The sequence below is a fragment of the Ictidomys tridecemlineatus genome, chromosome 7, assembly GCF_052094955.1.
Source record: "Ictidomys tridecemlineatus isolate mIctTri1 chromosome 7, mIctTri1.hap1, whole genome shotgun sequence".
NCBI lineage: Eukaryota > Metazoa > Chordata > Mammalia > Rodentia > Sciuridae > Ictidomys > Ictidomys tridecemlineatus.
The window spans coordinates 131,589,765-131,604,204 of record NC_135483.1 but is presented as its reverse complement, the minus strand read 5'-3'; the positions used below and the strand labels follow the sequence as shown (position 1 = coordinate 131,604,204).

The window sequence follows — 14,440 nt, the reverse complement described above, 5'->3', positions numbered from 1 at the left end:
AGAAGAGGGCTGAAAGGGGAAGGAGTTGCTATGTGTGGAATGTGACCCTCTGCTGCATGAAGGGCTTTGGTCTTTCAGCACCTGCAACCTGTAGTGGGAGAGGATGCAGGCACAGTGTCACCAGGAGCATTAACCCATGGAGTGTCCTAGAGAAGCTGGGAGGGGCCTAAAGTGCTTTATCCTAAGGCCCTCAGTGCTCATATTTGTGTGATTCAGTGTCTGTGAAGGGCGTGGAGACAGGAACCCATCTCTGTGAGTTCTGAGGAAGGACAGAGCTATTTAGAACACAACTCAGGAGAGGTGGTTCCCCCCCCCCCCGCCCCCAGGGCTGCATTCCACAGGAATATAGTCTGTTTGGAAAGCCAGGTGTCCAGAAGAGAGGACAGGCACCACTGGGTGGGGGCAGAGCAAGCAGAGCATTTTAGAAAGTTTGGAGTGGACCAGGCGCTGGAGAGGAGTGATTTGTGAATAGTCATCCAAAATCATACTGGAGGAGGGGCAAAAAGGGAAAATTAAAGAGACTATCCAGAGCACATAACGTTAGGGAGTCTAGCAGCACAGTAAATTATAAATTCCACGCATTTCACTACAAATCAGAGGGGGGTTCCAAAACTGTTTGCAGGTATGTGTTGGGGAGGATGCATTGCTAGAGCTATCTCTATTTGTATAAATTTAAGTTGAAATATTGCAGGGCTTCTTAATTTCTTCACAAGGTTCATGTTTTGACTCTTGAAAAAGGCTTTTATTTGTTGTCATTTTGGGGGTTTTAGTATTTTTTTTAAGGATTTAATTCTTTGATTTTTCAAAGTTCATGGAAGTGTGAGTCAATTTTTTTTTTCTCCATTTGAAAATGAAGTTGAGAAAAGGGTCAGCTGCAGTTTCACACTAATAGGAAGAATTTTCTGGAGATACGCGTCAAATTACCAGAAAATACTCACATCTCAGCCAGTGTATTGTTCCCTCTAGACAACAGAGAGGAGAGGAGAGACATCACCCTGGACTCCCTGGTACCACCAGGGCCACGTTTAAGACTCAGTTAATCCTGAGCATATGGTTCTAGTGGAGTATGTTAAACCACTGTGGGATTTTGCTACAACTTTTCTTGTGGGATATATTTTAATTTCCATTCAAAATTAAATTGCACTTTAAGCTTAAGGAAAGGTAAAACATGATGGTATTAAATGGTATTCTTACCCACTAAAAGTTCTAATTCCCATTAGAATTGATTTATTTTTACTTAGTAAAATGTTTGTATCAAGGTCTGGAACAAATTCATTCTGTGTTATGTTTCTCCCACCACCACCACCCCAACCCTCCTTCGTTCCTTCCTTCCTTCCTTCCTTCCTTCCAGGGATCACTACTTGTGTGATGTCACTTGGGCTACACAAGAAAGAATTTCCCTGCAGTGGCTCAAGAGGATTCAAAACTATTCTGTCATGGATATTTGTGACTATGATAAGAACAACCTTAGATGGAATTGCTTAATGGTAAGATTGGGTCAGGATACTCTGCTTGTCATCAGTGTAGACTTTAAACTCGAGTAAAGAATGGGAATCAGGAAATGAAGTTTAATTTTCTATTCTCTCTGACTCCGTGTTCAACCCTGAGGCAGTGATCAGTTTGATGATTAGATCACCTGATATTCATTAGGGCTTCTGTTTCACCTTCCCTCTCTACCCATACTGTTCGGTTTGGGTTTGGTCTCTTGGGAAAGGGAAAGGAGGTGACTGGAATGCAGAAGGTAAAATCTCATGTCAGTATTCAAAAATGCAAAGAGGACTAGGGGCTGCAATTGCAACAAAGTGCATTGGAACAGAGAAATAGAGGATATTGAGCATGACTGGCTGGATATGTAAGAAAAAGAAATATTGAGGCAGCAAATCCATTACCATAAGCAGGAAACAGCTTTAGAACTTAAATAAATAACTACCAGCCTGACAGGATGGCAACACTGAGGCAGACTTAGGGTTAATTGACCTTGAAGTGCTGGGTTGCAGGGGGAGTCCCAGCTAGGAGACCGTGAGCAGAAGACCATGAGTCAAAGGGGATCATAAAGCCCTTTGGAGCCAGCAGCCTCAAGAAGGGTAGAACCCAGACAAGGTTTGCTAGCATATAACCAGGCCTCTGCAAGCCTCCCTGTCTGGTCATGGGCCTGTGTCTATGCACCTTCCTGCCTGCTCCCCTTCCTGGCTGAGCACAGGAAGATTCTCACCTCAGAGAGCTTGAGCACCCCATGTCTTGACTCACTTTATTCATTTATTTATGCAAGAAACATTGAGTGCTCTCAAATGTATAATGTTCCAAGCTCTGTGCTAAGCCATGCATATTTTTAAAAATGATTTAGACAGCATTCTTGTCCCTAAAATGTTTCTGTTCTGGTAGGGAATTCCATTACAAAAATAAATCATAAGGTAAACCGTTTATTGAGCACTTATGTCATGCCAGGCACTGTGGAGACTGAGGCTCAGGAAATTTAAGGAGCTTGCTCAGGTCCCAGGACACAGCTGAAACTCAAACAGCAAAATCCAAGCTCTTTGCTTCCTGCTCATTAGATCCCTGTAATGTTAGAATATTGTGCCATAAAAGCATCTAATCAAGGTATAACCCACTTGCCCCCAGTAGAGACATCCCTCAGGCAGGCAGGGTGGGACAAGGAGTAACATAGGAGAGATACAGAGGAGTCTGGAATAAGATGCCATTAATGAGTAGATAAGGGCTCAAGGCTTATCCATGCAGAGGGCTGTGCTAAGTATCTAGTGTGAATAAGTTGGGGCATAAGGGACTGTGGTATTTATGACCAGGGGCGGGGGACAGAAACAGGGGTGGACATTGAGGATAGAGATACACACGCTCAGACTCAGGTACGATTCTGAGTTTGGACTTCCTTGGTAAGAAATAGGAACAGTGTCATAAAGATAATATCTGTTGCCAAATGCAGTCAGCTGGAGGCTTAGCAGGGTGGATAGTAGGCCCAAGGGAGAAAAGATAAGCAATGTCCAGAAGATCATGTCAGTGGACCAAGGAAAACCTGCCAAAAGACAAGAACAAAAGCAGTAATGGTGGAGAAGGTCAGAGAAGTCAAAGAAAGGGGCTGAGGAGGTTGACTGTGAGCAGTGTAGTAATCTAGAAGTCCTCCCAGGTCTCTGGCATGGGTGGGTAGAAGGATGGAGGAACATGAACAGGCTGGTAGAGATGGAGAATAGAGAAGGAAATGACCTTCGGTTCTGTATGTGTTGAATTTCACACATCAGGAGGGCAATGTAGGGGGTAGAGCTAGGACAGAGCTCTAGGCAAGAGAGGGAAATGATCTAATGTAATTACAAGAAAAATACTAACATAAAGGAAAATAGGTGAATGGAGATAGTTTTCAATTATTTTATTAAGTGTAATTTTTGTTTATATTACCACAGATTATGGCTAAAGAATAGATGACATCATCTCACTCCTCTTTGAAATGCTGTCCTTGTGTTTTTTCCCCTTCTTAGGCACAGCAACACACAGAAACGAGTTCTACAGGCTGGGTTGGAAGAGTAAGTACTATGAGTTACAGGATTTTATGTGCTAAGGGCCAGCTACGCAGAGCTATTTAATGGGTAGGCATTGTACATTAGGGACCTATGTTATTTGCTATTAATAGAGATGTTAGTTGACCTGTTTCTTAAAATATTGGAGATGGTCCCTACAGAGCTATCTCTTTATGAAGGATATAGAGCATACTGAGTTGGAAAAAGTAAGGGGACAAGTGAAAAACCCAGAGCAGAGCAGGCAAAACAAAACACATACTCCAGGCAAATTGTAGCTCCCAGTCAGTTAAAAAGCAACCATTGCTGAAAGGCAGCCAAGAAGCCGAATATGCTTGTTGACCTCATATTTGAAGTTATGTGCTTTAAAGGCAGAAAACACAGTTTCCATCCCAGCCTGGACAAATGCCTAAGGAGATGTGACTACAACTAGCAGAAACTCAGCACCAACCACACAACGCCCGCTACGCACCTCTCTTTGGAAGAAATTGTGCTCGTGTGAGTTCACACTTTATTAGGCACCCAGATGCAGAGCTTTATCCAGGAAAGCATGGTGACCCTCGGAGACTTCTCATGCTTCCCAGTCCTGCTGCATTATATGCACATTGCTCAGAATTACCAGCCACACATTGCTCGAAACCATGGAATGGAATGTGTACATGAAGGAGCTCTAGCCATGGAAACACCCCACGTGAAAGATGAAGACTGACTCGCACCTAATTTTTGTGACCACTTCTATAAATCCTCCTTTGAGAGGGAAACAAAGCAACACGAAAATGGAAAGATTTCACAACTCTTGGGTCATAGAGGAGAGGGCCCAGTTCGGGAAGATGAGTCCTTCGGGGGGCGGGGGGAGGGGCTCAGAGCTTTGAAGCATTCACATGTCCTTTTTCTTCAGGCATTGATTGGGCAGAGGGGAGACGTTTGCCAACATGAAAAGTGGTTTCCTCCATGGCAAGAGACACGCTACACTTCCTCACGACTCTTTGAAAAAAATATGTTTTTTCCTCTCTGTATTTAACCAGACAGATGCCACTTTTCACACATTCCTACTAGGCACAACTCCATCCAGGGGAAACAGGGAAATGTATTAAAAAGATAAGGCTGTGAACACAGGTCTAGAGAGGGGAATGTGTTTCAGAGCTCTGTAATGAGAACACCAAGTGTACTGCACGCCTCAGCTTGCTCCATAAATGAATTCACTTTGAATCACTAAATAGAAGAGGGAAGCGTGTTTCTTCCTTCCCAAAATGGGAGCTGATGAGAGAGGAAACATCGAGGGCGAAGTGAACCAACAATTTTAAAAGACCATCTCCTACCTGCTCTCAAATGCAGCTAGGAAACAGAAATCGTAAAACAACGTACTCCTTTCGGGCTTGGAAAGACACTCTTCTACTTAGGCTGCATTATATTCTGAGCACTCTCTTTAATTGAACAGTAAAAAAAAAAAAAAATGAAGATTTTATTCTATATTTCTATGCAACCTTTTTTGGGTAAATTGTTGATCATACCTCACAAAATGAAAAGGCTTATAATAAAAAGAACTCTATGAATGCTTCCACATGAAGTATACAACAGGCATTCCTATGGTATCTAGTCTAGAAATGGTTAAGCCTGGATTTCAAAAAGAAATATGTGTAAAAAGAGGAACAAAAAAATTCCCCCAAACTACAAACCACCTCCAACCTGAAGCAGGCAAAGAATAATATGTCAGTTTTAGGAAAGCACCTTTGTGACACTGAGGAAAGTTACATCTTGAACAAAGGTGGATGCTGGGAACACACTGATCCTTGGGAGTCAATGTCCTTCACAGAGAGAGGATGCCCTAAAATAACAGGAGCTATTTCTATTTATTGAATGTCCTGTGCAAATATCTTTATATGCATTCTCTTATTTATTCCTCACAAAAAATTACTTAGGGGTTTGGTCTTTGCATCCATATTTTATAAAAGAGACCTTCTAGCTGCATTTGGGTTGTAAGTGAAGCATGGGATTTTGAGCATAGGTTAAGGAAGGACTTTGTGAGACTAAAGTTGGTACTCAAATAAGACATTCTGCAAAGTAGATACATATGTGGTGCTTTAATGTTTAATTGCTCTCAATTATTTTCTAGTTTAGGCCTTCAGAACCTCATTTTACCTCTGATGGCAATAGCTTCTACAAGATCATCAGCAATGGAGAGGGTTACAAACACATTTGCCATTACCAAATAAACAAGGAAGTGAGTATTCTTATGTAATTTATTTTAAGTTGACCACCTTGTTTTGAAAACTAATTTGAAGAAGAAATCATTTGGTAAAGTCAATTAATGTGGACAAATAGTCCAATTTCAATTCTTTTGTATTAGAGTGAGGTGGAAGGGGACGTGGACACCCAAAAAGAAATCTCATTCCTATTTTAATTCCTGACGTAAGTGATTTAATCCTCTACTTACCTGTGACTATTTAAAAACCCCATCAGGGCTGCACATTTATTACAAAAGGAGCCTGGGAAGTTATTGGGATACAAGCTCTTACCAACGATTATCTGTAAGTATGTTAATAATTGATAGGATATAAATCCATTCATTACAATCTAGCCCTCTTTGCACAGAAGTAGGGAAAAAAATCTCTGACAAATACAGAGTAGTCTATCTGGAATGTGTTCAATACTTTTTTCTTTTTAACATACGGAAGCCTTAATGATTTTCACATATGCGCAGCAGATTTGATGCCATGCCACCAAGCAGCTCTACCTCTTGCTCTTACCTGCTTTCCATCTCAAGAGCTGCAGCCTCTTGCTGGATCGTCCCTGCACGCTAGCACTCGGCGTTCTGGGAGCCTTCAGCTGGCACTGAATGTTTGGAAGGCTTGGAAAGGCAGTGTTATCTGCCCATGCCTCAGCCTTTCTCTTTGGTTCATGGAGAACTTTGCTGACGCTGTCCACTACCCTGTGAGCTGGTGGCAGAGGGAATGTTATTTTCCATTAGAATCTTAGGCACTTGTATGGTCCTTTATTGGCCTCATTAACGGAGGAATTTTGCCACTGCCAGAAGTAGTTTCTAAAGCTCCTTTCCAGAAATGGTTCTGCCACTCTCTGGAAAGATGGGGTTCCTGACATCTAGAAGTTGATGGCATAAGACAGAAAATATGGAAAACAGGACTGAAAACAGGGTTTCAATTTCAGGCTGCTTGTCCAGTCGTATTTTTTTCCTACAAAAAAAAAAAAAAGCTTATTTTGAGCCTTCACTTGTCATTTGACTTAAAGAAGAAATCCCAAGGTTAATCTATTTTGCTCTATTAAGAAAAACACATCCTTTGACAGAGAGGAGGGCGGCAAAGATGTGAGGATGGCTTGTGAGCACCCTTGGGCCTGCTGCTTGACCTCAGGGGACACTTCTGATATCTTTAAAAAGCAGAATTAATATGTATTTCATTTGGTTTCTTCCAGATACTACATTAGTAATGAATACAAAGGCATGCCAGGAGGAAGAAATCTCTATAAGTAAGAGCTCTGTCAAGTTGTGAACTTTAATCATGTTTTGCCTATGAACAATTTGTAGACTCCTTTTAAATTTTTTTTGTCTTGTCCTAATATTAAATTAGAATTGCTGCCAAGTATTTTTATTCTCTCATAAATCAACCTGCGTGTCACTAAAGAGAATGACTTTATTAGCTATTTTGTGACATTTCCAAACAATGGGAGATTTGAGGTTATTACTAACTCATATATTTCATGTTAAAAAAAAAAGAAATTTGAGGATGGCTTTGGCGTTCTGAATACTCTAAATCTAGAGTGTGGCATCATTCAAATTTCTTCCTCTCCTTGATCCTTTCATTGAGCACTTTCTTTCCACTGTTGGTTTTACAGAATCCAACTTAATGACTACACAAAAGTGACATGCCTTAGTTGTGAGCTGAATCCAGAAAGGTGTCAGTACTATTCTGTGTCATTTAGTAAAATGGCAAAATATTATCAGCTGAGATGTTCAGGTAAGTGGACGCCCACTGAAAGGGAGGGCAGAGGCTACAGGGACTCACGGTCCTCAGGAGTAGCTCTCTCCACTCCCTCAGCTAATGTGACCCCTGTCTTAGGGCTTCCCTTTACCACCCTCCTGGGCCCTTCTTCCCATGCCCAAGATATTCCTTCCAATGTCCAGTTTGTTTCTTCTCTGCTCAGTTCTCTCCTTTTGAACCCGGGGGGGGGGGGGGGGGGCGGGAGGGGGCTGTTGTAAGCACCTCATTCCCTATTTATCCACTCACATTTAAGTGGTGAGTTTAAAACCACTTTTACTTTCCCTCTGGAGACTTCCTTCCTATATATTCCTTCTTTCTTCTTATATAACCTCTATATATGTCTTCTCTACAGATTGTGCATTTTCAAATATTTATTTTATGAACTTACCCCTTTAAATGAGAAGCCATGACTAGTGCCTGTCACTCAATGTGCTCACAGCTTTATCTTCTGTTGCTATTGCTATTATCATTTATTTATTTATTTTACAAATGAAGAAACTTGGGCAAGGAGAGACACAGCACCTAGTGTAAGTTGCACAGCATCTATAGAGGATTCACACCCAGGCCTCTGCCTCCTGAGCCCTCTTTCTTTTTAAAATTAAAATTATTATTATTATTATTATTATTATTGTTGTTGTTGTTGTTGTTAATGAACCCTTTCTTTCTTTCTTTCTTTCTTTCTTTCTCTATTTATTTATTTATATGTGGTGCTGAGAATCAAAACCCAGTGCCAGGCAAGTGCTCTATCACTGAGCCACAACCCCTGCCCCTGAGCCCTCTTTCTAAAAAATTGAGTGAGGCTACTTCTTAAGTGAGAGAAGGAATGTGGATATTCTGAAAAGAATTGTCAAAATGGCAAAAAAGATGACTCTGAACAGTTTTCTGAATCTTTCTTCCCAAGTGTATTTTCTTTATTATTTATTTCTGTGGTTTTTCACCATCACTGTTTCTTGCCCCCTTTCTTGGGTGTGTGCTTTATACTAAGCACTGTGCTAAAAGCTGTATATTCATGATCTTGTTTCATCCTTAAGAAAATTCTGCAAAGTAGATATTATTATCTTCTTCCTTTTTTTTTTTGTAGTGAGGAAATTGAAGCATACATCTGTTGTCTATGTGACTTAGGAGGCACAGGGCAACTCAGCCAGTATTCAAACCCAGGTCTGGATAGTGCCTTCACTATGGTTTCAATCAAGTATGAAAATTAATATTATCATCCAAATGCATCAGAATTAACTAGCTCACAAAATATCTTTTCTATACATTACCTTCCACTCTGCAACTACCACAGTTGGGATAAATAGTGAAGATATGGGCTTGTGAGAAAAACACTTTTCCATGCCAGAAGGAAATCGCTTATCCAAGTCAGGCACTGCAGATGTGCTTCCTGGCTCCAGGACTCCTCAGGAGTGGGCATGATGGGGGACCCACCCTCCTTCAGGTGCGGCTGGCTCCAGAGCTCGGCTAGCCTGCTGCCCAGAGAGTGCAGGGTCTGGAGCTGCTGTGATCAGCAAGGTTTCAGAGTGGATTCAGAGTGGGGAGGATGGCAGCTCCCATTTCAGCTCAGTGACAAGGAAACACAGCACAGAGGTGGTAACGTACCCAAGCCCAGCAGGGCAGAGGTTCATTCCCATCTCATTCTACTGAGCCCTGTTCCTTTGCAGTAATACACCTTGTACCCAATTGCAATTATTTTAAGGAACAACCACCACCATTTATTAAGTTTCTTATCCACTATGATATTTATTATGTCTTCTATCAAAGGTAAATAGTAATAAAAGAGATTTAAAAAGTTATGTCTGGGGCTGGGGATGTGGCTCAAGCAATAAGGCGCTCACCTGGCATGTGCGGAGCACTGGATTCCATCCTCAGCACCACATAAAAATAAAAATAAAGATGTTGTGTCCACCAAAAACTAAAAAATAAATATTAAAAGATTATTTCTCTCTCTCTCTCTCTCTCTCTCTCTCTCTCTCTCTCTCTTTCTCTCTCTCTTTCTCTTAAAAAAAAAAAGTCATGTATGCCATTCTCATCTAAAACATATTTTCCCCTGATTGTGTTAACAGGCCCTGGTCTGCCTCTCTATACTCTGCATAGAAGTACAAATGATCAAGGTAATTTCTCATACCTCACCCTTCATTTGCTTGTAGGAAAGTACATGTCAAGAGGTCTAACATGTCCTTAGCATTGTGTGATTTCCCTTGGCTTTAAAGTATCTTCACAATAACCTGAGCAAAAGGTTTGTGACCCAAAGTATGTACAGTTCAATCCATGCATTTTGTGTTTGCTGAGTATTGCATTGCTCATTATTGCATAATCTAAATTCTTCACCTTGCAATGAATTTCTGTTGCTTCATTTATTTACTCAGTACTAAGAGTCCTGGAAGATAATTCAGCTTTGGATAAAATGCTGCAGGATGTCCAAATGCCTTCAAAGAAGCTAGACTTTATTATTTTGAATGAAACAAGTAAGTTAAATTTCTCTTGAAATAATACTTTTCATGGAAACACCAGTAAATATGACTACTGTGATAATCTGAATATATATCTTTTATATCGTATAAATATAATTTAGAAGTTTAATTTTCCATAAAATGTTCTGACACAGATCTACTACTTTTGAATTCTTTCATCATAAAAAATAACAGCACTTTATATAAAATATATTTTGTCAAGAGGAAAGGTGTTTGGAGAAAATGCACTACTACTAATTCAATTTTATCCTGTTAGTAACTATTCTACTGGTAGCTATTAACTATACATTTAATTTAATGTTATCCTAATATGTTTCTCCTTTAAACCAAGAAATGAAAAATATCTAAGATGATTATAGTTTCAAATTGGGGCTCTCTATAAAGGGTTGAAATTTAGTCTCAAGAGAGAAATCTTTATTTTTTCTATACCTCCTCCCCTCTCATAGTTGTTATATGACTGGGCTTGGTCGACTAATCCTGGATCTCATTCACTGAGAATAGTAGGTTTCTTTGAGTAGGAAACTTTTTTTGTTTGTTGGTTTTCATTTCTCCACTAAGGGCTAACAACTTATAGGGAAGGGAAGAATCCATCTGGGTTCATTTAGCCTGGATGCTTTTTTATAAATTTTGGATATAATAGGAAATATTCAACTCATTTCATTTTAAGGACAAGACAGGCCCTTGAGAGTGTAGGTACTTCTGAAGAATATCTTAGGGCAGGGATGCTCACATAAAACATGCTTGTGACTCACCTGGGAGCTCATTAACATTTACATTCTGGCCCTGCAAGTCAGGTTGGCTGTCCAGGTTCTAGCATTTAGAGTAAGCTCCTAAGTGATGAGGGTGTTTTCAAACCTCTAAGCCTTAAACTTAGAGTTTCTCAATGCTGACACGGCCTGGTGCAGAAGCCTTGAGTACTGGATGTGACATTCTGTTCCAGTTGGTAAACAGTGGGGATCCCTGAAGGGTTTAGGATCAGGGAAGCCACATGCAAGGGAAAACTGATAGGGATTGCAGGGTAGAGCTTTCAGACAGAAGAGGATCTGACAGGAAAAGAGGGCTAAAGGGGGACTTCAAGAGAAGGGAGCAGAGAAGGTAGAGCTTTAAGATTAGAAAGACACCCTCCCCCCCCCAAAGAAAGGACCATCCCTCTGCACAAAGGTGGAACCTTTGTGTCTCAGCATCTTCTAATGAGTGAGTGCTGACTCACAGAGCCTCAATCGAATACAAATATCACGGGCAGCCAATAATTTGATATTTCATTGAAATTATAATAGAAATTAACTTCAAATTTTGTTCTTAGAGACACATTAAATTAGAAAACAAACATTCAGCAAAATAAGAATTGAAGATTAATGTACTTATATATTTTACTCCTAAATCTTTCTTTTGTCCTTAACCAAAATAAAATCAACCAAAATCAAAGCAATAAGACAAAAAGGAAAATAAATGTAGGAAAGAGCGCTATAGATCAGGAATTTTTCATTTTTGGCCCACAATTTAAATCTCCCAAAGCTATAAATAGTCATTAAAATCTGGAAAAACGCTTAATCTTTTAGATTTGTTAGAAAAACTCATCTTTCATCTGAAAGCAAAGGAAACCAATTCATTACTTAAGGACAAATTTTATCAAACTGACATTAAATCAAGCACAGGGAATCAAACAGATCCGTGGGAGATCATACAGAATGTACGCAACAGTTTGCTCCACATAAGCCCGATTTCATTCTGTGAAATACGGAGCTGAAAATGGGAACGCAGCTCTGCGGTCTGGGATGGCAATAGGAATTATAAAAATGTTATTAAATCAGAATTTTAAAATAGAGTTGGGGCCAACTACAAATCCTAAACAGCTTCAAGGAAATTCAAGAAGAGGAAAACATTTTGGAGGAAAACTTAGAACATAAGCCATAAACAAACTAGATAAGTAGATCAGATGCCAAAGAACAGAATCATAAAAACAAAACATTAGAAATTCTAAGATGCACTTTTATTTTACAAGGCACCAATGTATTCGATAGATACTTTAGAGACAACTTTATTGTCTTACTATTAACGAGAATTTTAACCTGACAGTGTTTTTATATCTTAAAAACATGCTGAATCCAAGCAGCTCATTTTCTTTTTTCTATTCTAATTTAGCAAATTGTTAGACTCTAGACATGACATCACTGACAGAGATAAGGAAAGAAATCTTGCACTAATAATTGTTCTTATCTCACTAATTGATTTTTTTTTTTTTTTAGAATTTTGGTATCAGATGATCTTGCCTCCTCATTTTGATAAATCCAAGAAATACCCTCTGCTATTAGAAGTGTAAGTATTCAAGAGAGAGCAATTTAGTCTTAACTGTTGCTTTTTTTCTCCTTTGCCCAGTACAGATTACTGAAACACAGAGCTAAATGCAATCCTTCTTTCTCCCCAAATCACTGATTACTGTTTTCACCTTCATTTTGCATCCACAAACTCCAACCTGTATTTTCTACTCTCTTCTTAATAGGCAAGATAGACACTTTTCTTCTATTATAATAGCATATATATATTTTTTTCTTATGATTTGCTTCCAAAAATCCAGGGGAGTTCCACAGGAATTCTCAAGTTCCCTTGCTTGTCCTTAGCTCTATACATTTGAACAAGCAAGAGATGGTATTAACAGATGTCCCAAACTTACCCAAACAACTCTCATTGGTTGCCTTTGACTCATTTAAGACTTGAGCTTTCTCTTTTAGTTCCTGAAATTTCACTGCCAGGAATTGTCTGTTCCTTTTTTTAAATTTTTTATTTTGTAAAGAGGAGGAATGACATAGCAGAGTGTTCATTAAGATCCTAAAGTCTTCAAGTCTTAGAGAAAGTTCTGGAATCGTGTTTGTGAGTTCTGAATATGACAATATTGTAAAATGTTTTTATTAACTGCTAGGTATACACTTTAAAAGTGCCCTGGTCTCACCCTTAATGCCACAGTCTTCCCATCATAGCATGTATTATTTCCTTTATAAAAAACAAAATGAAACAAAAGTGCTGGGGCCTGCTGTGAGCCAGGTGCTTTCTGTGACTTACTTTATTCATACAACAAACGGATGTGGTGAGTTCTGTTGGTCTATCATATGGAGGAGAAAATGAAACTCAAGGGAAAAAGAATTCTGTTGTCACTAGAAAAAAAAGCACAGATATTAATATCAGATATAGCTTTGTGTTTCTCTATTCACAGTTTCATAAAACTGAACATAAAGCACACACACAAAAGGAAAGATGGGTATTTTAAATTTCTGATGTGCTGTTTGACTTTCTTAAGCTTAATTTTGGTTTAATGAAGTCAAATTCATTTGTGACGTTGATTTATATTAGGTTCTATTTACAATTCTTAAAAGCATCCTTTAAAATATAATAGTGATGTTTCTCTCTCTTCTTTGACACGCCTGTAAATAATTAAGAAAGGTTAAGAATAAAACAAAAAGGTCAAGTTAGCACCCATTTTTGGTCAGTTACTCTCCTCCTTCTCTTTTTTAAGGTCTGTTTGTTGTTGTTTAATAATTTGTTCTAATCTCAGGGGTAGATAACTCTTCAAGTCCTAAAAGAGTCAAAGGCAACCATTGGGAGTTTGGGTAAGAGGCAAACTCTTAATCTACCAAATTTAGCATCATTGACAGGACCAAGGCATTTCACATGTCACTAAAAATGGCTGGGTATGGTATCATGTGCCTGTTATTCCAGCAGCTTGGGATGCTGAGGCAGGAGGATTGCAAGTTCAAAGTCAGACTCAGCAACTTAATGAAACTCTGTCTCAAAAAAAAAATTAAAAAATTAAAAAAGACTGGGGACCATGCGGTGGTGACATGTAAAGGAGATACAAGTTCTATAGGTACTGCCTCTTAATTAACAAACAGCAGCAAAAGTGTTCAATAGAGATTGTCCACCCAGCTGTGAGTGGGGTAGATTATAGTCTGTGAATGTTGCAAATATGAGGGAGTTAAACTTGTTACTAGAAAAAATGCCAAATAACATAACCTATTTTCCAATACAAGGTAGTATTTACTTCTCCTTTGGACTTTTAGGTAATATCATTTGTGCATACCTTGATTCATTCCACAGTGATGTGCAAATCCTAGAGTGAGAAACTCTGCTGAGGACGAAGGGAATTCCAAAGCATAGGATATACAGAGTCCTCACGGAAGTTGCAACCTAGGAAATAAATAAATGCTTCAAGTATTTCAAGCTGAGATGGAAAGATACAGTCAAAGCTGCATTTATTGTCATCATTGTTAGGTTTTCATAACGAAATTTCCCTATCGCCACTATTAGAGAAATTATTGTGTAATACTTTAAAATTGTTGACTTCTGAAGTCTGGGTTTGATAACAGTCTTCAAAGATAAAACTAATGGCATCTTTGAAGGAAGCACACAGGCATTCCAGACATGTTGTCAAGTTTTAGAGGAACCATTCTGGATACACCAG

The 14,440-nt window shown here is 39.2% G+C and overlaps 1 protein-coding gene across 1 annotated transcript in view; it reads left to right on the top strand.

Annotated features, from left to right (window-relative positions):
* The window catches only part of Dpp4 (dipeptidyl peptidase 4), an 82,449-nt gene that overhangs the window by 48,414 nt on the left and 19,595 nt on the right, over nt 1–14,440 (top strand). Inside the window, exons 11-19 of the mRNA XM_005315742.4 lie at nt 1,352–1,487; nt 3,486–3,530; nt 5,635–5,742; nt 5,982–6,049; nt 6,951–7,004; nt 7,371–7,492; nt 9,580–9,627; nt 9,883–9,981; nt 12,234–12,303. Coding sequence (XP_005315799.2) covers nt 1,352–1,487; nt 3,486–3,530; nt 5,635–5,742; nt 5,982–6,049; nt 6,951–7,004; nt 7,371–7,492; nt 9,580–9,627; nt 9,883–9,981; nt 12,234–12,303 — 750 coding nt within the window. The remainder of the gene's footprint in view (nt 1–1,351; nt 1,488–3,485; nt 3,531–5,634; nt 5,743–5,981; nt 6,050–6,950; nt 7,005–7,370; nt 7,493–9,579; nt 9,628–9,882; nt 9,982–12,233; nt 12,304–14,440) is intronic.